This window comes from Alosa alosa, chromosome 10 (genome assembly GCF_017589495.1).
Source record: "Alosa alosa isolate M-15738 ecotype Scorff River chromosome 10, AALO_Geno_1.1, whole genome shotgun sequence".
Lineage (NCBI taxonomy): Eukaryota > Metazoa > Chordata > Actinopteri > Clupeiformes > Clupeidae > Alosa > Alosa alosa.
In genome coordinates, this window is record NC_063198.1 from 9413118 (window position 1) to 9420617 (window position 7500).

Sequence of the window (7500 nt, forward strand, 5' to 3'; positions counted from 1 at the left end):
CTTTCAAGACACTCCTATACACATGCATATATACAGTATACAGTAGAACATCATCATATGAAGTGTTAACCTAGAATTCTAGACGCACCCTAGTGGCAGCAAAAGTAATTTGCAGCCAGGGTAGTCTAGCAACTCTCCGTTGGCTTGCAAGCTGGAAAAATTAAACTTCGATCAGGCCAATCACATCGTGTATAGTCGGTGGGCGGGCTTAACATAATGACGGCAGAGTTGCGACGGTTCTGCATGAGTTCCTTGCTAGTTGAAAACAAAGAAGATGGATGCTGCTGCTGGCGAACAGCGCAACTCGAGTTAAGCTTTTTTTTAAGTTGGCAAAAGTTTGATCAATTAGCCAGTAACTAGCTGGTGGGAAAACACATGGGACTCATGAGTTGTAGCGCTATCCTAATGCGTGCAGAGGGAATTTGAAAGGCAACCGTTTATCCCGCCCCTTGGATTGAGTACTGCCAATGGTAATATCTTGATGTGGGTCTGGCTCGTCAGGCTAATGAAGTGTATCAAACGTCAACTTAATCTGTGCTTTTGGAACACCCTCAGCAGTGTGATATCTATCTAAATGAGATTTAATTGGTCAGTGCAGTGGCTTGTGATTGGCTCACCGGAGATCCAGCAGGGCCAGCACTTCCTGGGCGGCCAGGGACTCCGGAACTCCCATCCAATCCTGGAAACCCCTGAGAGACAGGTAGACAGGAGTTTAGAGTGACGTTGATTTTACATAACGAGGTCAGAGAACATTATTTATCTTTTACCGCTTAATTATGAACTCTTTTAGGAGCTATGTGTATGATGTTTAGTTTTAAAACCTTCAAGAAATGTCCTAATGTGAAGAAATGCCCATTTTGATAGGATGTCCAAAACACCCATGCTCTTTGTTGTCCAGTCATCCACTAAAGCTGTGTGTGTGTGTGTGTGTGTGTGTGTGTGTGTGTGTGTGAGAGAGAGAAAGTGAGTACAGTGTGTGTGTGTGTGTGTGTGTGTGTGTGTGTGTGTGTGTGTGTGTGTGTGTGTGTGTGTGTGAGAGAAAGTGAGTATATTATGTGTGTGTGTGTGAGAAAGTGAGTATATTATGTGTGTGTGTGTGTGTCTGTGTGTGTCTGTGTGTGTGTGTGTGTGAGAGAGAAAGTGAGTACAGTGTGTGTGTGTGTGTGTGTGTGTGTGTGTGTGTGTGTGTGTGTGTGTGTGTGTGTGTGTGTGTGTGAGAAAGTGAGTATATTATGTGTGTGTGTGTGAGAAAGTGAGTATATTATGTGCGTGTGTGTGTCTGTGTGTGTCTGTGTGTGTGTGTGTGTGGTCTGTGTCTGTGTCTGTGTCTGTGTCTGTGTGTGTGTTTACCCTCTCTCCTTTTTCTCCTCTGACTCCCACTGAAGGTCCTGTGCTCCGACCTGGAGGCCCCTCTGGTCCACGCGGGCCTTCTCTACCTGGCACCCCATCACGTCCCTACATTCACACGTACACGAACGCACGCACGCACACAATCATCATTTATATATGTGTCTATAATGCTTCATGGGTACTGACTTTACATGTAAATAATAAACTGTTATTTGCAGGGGCCAGACACATACACACATAAATAAATTAGGGGGCCAGTCACATACACACAGAGAGAGAGAGAGAGAGAGAGAGAGAAAGAGAGAGAGAGAGAGACAGACATACAGACAGACAGACAGACAGACAGAGTTGGTGTTAGGACACTCACAGGGTCTCCTTTTCTCCCATCGTTCCCATCACGGCCCTGTTCACCCTGCAATCAAACAAATAAAACTGATCACCATCAAACGAAACATGACAAGAACAACAACAAACAATGCCAGAATATTATCAACATATCACAAATAGACATGTTTTTTTCTGATGTGCTATTCTGGTACTTTAAAAACAGCAAGGCTCATTTACCTTTTGTCCCTGTTCTCCTTTCTCCCCCTAAACATGATAAAGAAACAAACAAACAAACACAGACATGAATATGCATGTACTGCACATGTACAATCATTCTTCTGAACATGTGGCAATGTATGCATTTGATACGACTCACATTTGGACACTGAACAGTGCATGGCTCTGGACCAGGAGTAGTCTAAAGTTCACAAAAACATAAAAGACAAAAAATATATGAAAATAACTAAATAATTGTTCTATAAAATAAACAAGTTATAAGCACAACACATTCACTATAGGTTGTACAGTCAGGGATTTCAAAGGAAGTCACATTTGTTTGTGTTTAATATTTATTTTATTTATTAGTAGACACTTTTGTGCAAAAAACATACATCATATCATTCTTAACCAAGAACCAAACAAACATGACAGAGACCATTTTTTTATTACAGAGTACTCACGGAAAGGGCAGCTAGTGGTTGTTATGGGACTGAAATCATGTAAAAACCCTGACTGCACCTTTAAGGACTGACCACTGTTCAGATGAGCAGCCAGTGTGTCGCCACTGGGTCATGCTCTCGGTGCCTGCACCCCTCATGGTTCCACTGGTTCCAATCAGAGTGTGAGTCTGGGGAAGCTGGCGCCCAGGGTGCCCACTGCCCAGTGGCGGGAACAGTGAAGCAGTGGACTCACGTAGGTGTGAGAGATATGACCTGAGACTGTGTTGAAGACATGACCTGAGACTGTGTTCTAGATATGACCTGTCATTTTCTATGGATTACTTGTAATACTTGTGTGCGTTCAGATACTTACTGTAGTCAGGTAAGTATTCATATTTTTTACTTGTGATATTGCTTCCTTTAGTGTAATTGTGTTCTCAATGTTGCCAATGGTATGTCGTTCTGCAAATGCATCGATAGAACAATGTTTGCTTACATAAATATGAAGTATCTCTCTGTATCTATTTCTGTTACAGCACCGCACATGCTCATATAATTATCAGAAATGTATTTATTGTTGTTCACGTACTCTTCTCAAGCTTCCATATCTTCCTCTTCTCTCCGCCCCTCTTCTACTCCTTTCCTTCCTCTCTCTCCCTCCCTCCCTCCCTTTCTTTCCCTCTCTCCCTCCCTTCCTCCCTCTCTCACCGTTACTCCCGTCCCCCTGGCAACGCCGCAGAGTAAGTCGGCCAGCTCCGGGTGGTAGCGGTAGAGTTGCGCTGCGTCTGACACATACAGCAGGTTCTGGGTGCTTCCGTCAGTTACCACACGTCGCAACTCCTCAGAGTCCGCCCGGCCAATTCCCACTGCCAGCACTGTCACTCCTATATATATACATAAACACACACACACACACACACACACACACACACACACACACACACACACACACACACATATGCAGAAACATATTAAACATTTGCGTGTCTACGGGATATTTACTCTTCCAAAGAAAATCAGGTGTTCTGTCTGACATCACAGCTCACCTGTGGCCCTGAGCTCTGTGGCTGCCCTGATGGCATCATCAGTAGATCTATCATCGGCAATGAGCACCACGACTCCCGGCACGCGCCTTCTCCCGGCCGACACCGTCAGGAAGTATTGCTGTGCGTATGTTAGCGCCTGACCTACAGACACAACAACGTTACACAACAACGTTAGCCCACAGCAACTATGGACACATCCTATTCCTCCGCCTCCGTTCCAGACCTACACTTTAAGTTATGCTGTGCAAAACAATAAGTCAGGGTGAGAAATGGCACAGTGACAATTTGCGCTTACATACAGTACGTCACAGTTAAGATTAGGGATGGTTAGCAATGGTCAGGATGTTTGCTTAGTAATATATGTGTCCACTGTGAATAAATAAAAGCGCCCCTACCTATTGCATTCCCACGGCCAGCCGAGAAAGGAGTCGACAGAATCTCCTGGAGTAAAGTCTGACTGTTGCTATGACGATTGAGCAAGAAGTGCACTCTGGGAATATCACTGTACACTAAGACCCCCATCTAGATAGAGTACAGAGAGTACAGATCATTAACATGTATTATACACACACACACGGACGCGAGCACACGCACACACACATACATGTTCACACACACAGACGCGAGCACAAACACACGCATACAGATAGACCGACAGTCAGACACATACGAAGACTCTCGCTCTCTCTCTCTTAATAACTCTCTCTCTCTCTTTTTCTGTCTCACATACACAAACACAAACACACAACCACACAAATAGACACACAAACACACACACACACACACACACACACACACACACACACACACACATAAATAGACAGACACACCTACACAGCAAAAAGAGCACATAACATGCAAAAAGTAACACAGACTCTCTAACACACACACACACACACACACACACACACACACATAAAAAGACAGACACACCTATACAGCAAAAAGAGCACATAACATGCAAAAAGTAACACAGACTCTCTAACACACACACACACACACACACACACACACACATACACACACACACACACACACACACACACACACAAACACACACACACACACACACACACACACACAAACACCAGCGCACACACACACACACATAATACACACAGACACACACCTGTGAGTCTCTGGGGCTGATGGTGGTGAGAGTTCCTGCTGCGCTGGTGAGCAGTGAGAGGACAGGGTCCCTCAGACGAGAGCGATCTCTAGACGCAGGGACCAGGAACACCACATCCAGACGTCCGTCCACACACACTGCAGGACACGCAGCACACGGGTCTAGGTGTGCACTCTGCTGTGTGTGTGAGTGTGTATGTATGTGTGTGAGTGTGTGTTTGTGTGATTGTGTGTGTGTGTGTGTGTGTGTGTGTGTGTGTGTGTGTGTGTGTGTGTGTGTGTTATGGATGTACATTACCTGTGCGCTCCTCTACAGTAGCCACCTGTCCAAGCTGGTTCTGGTAGGTGGGTTGTAGGGAGAACACATAGCGTCTGCCCAGCCTCAGTCCAGACACACGGAACGAGTTTGCTGATCCGTTCAACACCTGTGACAGACCCTCTCCTGAGTCTGACACATTAACACACACATCAAACTGGTTAGGTTTCAAACGCAGTCCCACAATGACTAGCCTATAAGGAGAAGATGACTATACAAACAGATGATAACACAAACAAGTGGGAGAACTGCGAAGACACAGAGGATCATGGGTAATCCTCCTGATCAGTAGAGCTTCTATCGATGCTATAGAGCACAGTCTGGAATAAAGCCCTGCTTACCGGTACATTGCCAACGATAACTATAAAGCCAACTGTATAAATTGCGGTTTTAAACAGCGTTGTAGCAAAAAATAATTGTAACGTTTCTACTGTACTCTGTAATGACAGTATAAAGAACAACATTGTTGGGGGATCACTTACAGAGCCCTGTTGTGATAATTACAAAGGTAAAAGCCAAGCAAGTCAAGTCAGTTTTATTTAGTATAGCGCATTTAACATGCACAAAGTGCAACCCAAAGCGCTCCACATACAAAACATTAACAAAAAAACAAGACAATAAGACAAAAAATGCCAGACGGAGCGGCGTAGTCGCCAGCATTGACACCACATGACAAAAACATTTTTAGGTTAAGGTACTTGTAAACATTAAGCCGGTCTTAAGGTACTTGTAGCACATACAGTATATACATACAGCTATACAGTATTACATGGAACTATTTAATCATTCACCTTTTTCCTCTCTCCATCGCAGAATGTAAGATGTGGCACCTACTATGGGAGTCCACCCCAGAAGCACTGAATTCTGGGTAATATCGATGACCCGTAAATCTGTTACAGATCCAAGGGCAGCTGGACAACAGGGAAGGGGGTGGGTAAAAATGGCAAATGTATTTAGTGTCATAAATATGTGGCAATTGAGTTGAAGTAAGTAAAGCTGTGCAATACAGCCAAAATCTCACCACATATCCCAATAATGATAGATGTCACCATTGAGCACATTCTTTTTGTAAATTCAATTTAAAAATGTCATAACTAAACACATGGAGAGGCCTATTTCTTATTATATTATAAAATAGGTACAGTTGGCGAACAAGGCCCATAATGCAATGTAAATGTAGGCCTATTTCAGCAACCTGGCCATTGGCTGTTTTTGTTATTATTAACTTTTATTTTATTCATGCAGATTTTTACTCCTAATGAAAGTCAGAAGTGATTTTCTTGCTTAACGATGGCAGGGCTGATTTGGGACGCCTACAAAAACAATACCGCGCAACTGCATCATCAATATCACAATATGGTTATCTTGGGGAAGAATTCAAACAATAGTCGATACACAATATGATATGAAACTATCCTGACTCAAAGTTGAAGTAATCCCTGATTTACACCAAGTCTGTCTGCATTAATGTCTGCGATGCAGGTTTCAGAAGCATCCCAAAAACTCTCAAAAACATATTAGGCACTGATTTGAAGCAGGGTAGAGAATGAGCTTCTGGAATAACAAGCCAGAACAACAAACAACATGTTGCAGAACGTACAGAACACAGAAAACCTGGTGGAAAATAGGGGTAAGTGAATACAGTCTTTTTAAACACTCTCCTAGTTGTCTCTTAGTAGTCTGTTACCACTGCATATTGAATCACAGGGTCAGTCCCTGCCCTGTTACTGCAAGCACCTCATACTTATACATCCTCAGTACATTCATGTGGATCCTTGTTTTAATATCTTTAGTGTCTTTTACTGTTCTTTTTAGTTATGTGGATTTGTTTTTTTTATCATCCTGTTTATGTTGTTGTGTGTGGTGTCATAAGCTACCGGGACCTTGAATTTCCTTGGGTATCTATCTACTGTATCTATCTATCTATCTATCTATCTATCTATCTATCTATCTATCTATCTATCTATCTATCTATCTATCTATCTATCTATCTATCTGTTCATTTGATATGTTCCAATGCAATGGAAGAAATATCCAGGAAAAGCTTAAGCCAGGCAAACAAGATGAATGTAATGAACAGAGCTCACAGGAGTGCTATCTGTGTGTGATGTGAGAGCTGGACGGCTATATTTAAAGGCAAGAGAGGGAGAGTCAGACGGCCATATTTAAAGGTAAGAGAGGGAGAGTCAGACATCACTTACTTTTGCTTCAAGAGAGGGAGAGTCAGACGGCCATATTTAAAGCAACACCAAAGAGTTTTTTGTACCTTAAAATAATGTTTCCAAAATCGTTTCAGTGGTTCATCAACTCGTAACAGGGTGAACGGCAATTCTGCATTCGCTTTGGCGGCCCTCTATCGGCTATAACCACACTATGTAAGTTTGCCAGATCGGGTAGCGGATCTGTAGTTCGATGGAGTGAGACATAAGAAACTACAAATTTGACTTCCATCTGATGTCGCAAAACATTGTACTTTTATAAGTCATGCAAAATATTCTACCTTGTCTGTGGACATCGTTATTTGCAAAGCCGGTGCTGGATAAACAAATAGCGTGCGTGCGACCGAGGGAAAGTTCTTTGGTGTTGCTTTAAAGGAAGGAGAGGAAGAGTCAGAGGGCCATGTTTAAAGGGCAGAGAGGGAGAGTCAGACATCACTTACTTGTGCTTGCCCTGA

The 7500-nt window shown here is 43.2% G+C and overlaps 1 protein-coding gene across 1 annotated transcript in view; it reads right to left on the reverse strand.

The window, feature by feature from the left end:
- Positions 1–581: 581 nt before the first annotated feature.
- The window catches only part of LOC125301716 (collagen alpha-1(VII) chain-like), a 30449-nt gene continuing 23530 nt past the window's right edge, over positions 582–7500 (reverse strand). The window contains exons 21-32 of the mRNA XM_048254420.1: positions 7486–7500; positions 5618–5737; positions 4809–4958; positions 4512–4648; positions 3778–3904; positions 3383–3523; positions 3045–3220; positions 2054–2095; positions 1915–1941; positions 1718–1762; positions 1351–1455; positions 582–689 (exon numbers count right to left, since the gene is read on the reverse strand). The exon at positions 7486–7500 is cut by the window's right edge and continues 132 nt beyond it. Of these exons, the coding sequence (XP_048110377.1) occupies positions 582–689; positions 1351–1455; positions 1718–1762; positions 1915–1941; positions 2054–2095; positions 3045–3220; positions 3383–3523; positions 3778–3904; positions 4512–4648; positions 4809–4958; positions 5618–5737; positions 7486–7500 (1193 nt within the window). The remainder of the gene's footprint in view (positions 690–1350; positions 1456–1717; positions 1763–1914; positions 1942–2053; positions 2096–3044; positions 3221–3382; positions 3524–3777; positions 3905–4511; positions 4649–4808; positions 4959–5617; positions 5738–7485) is intronic.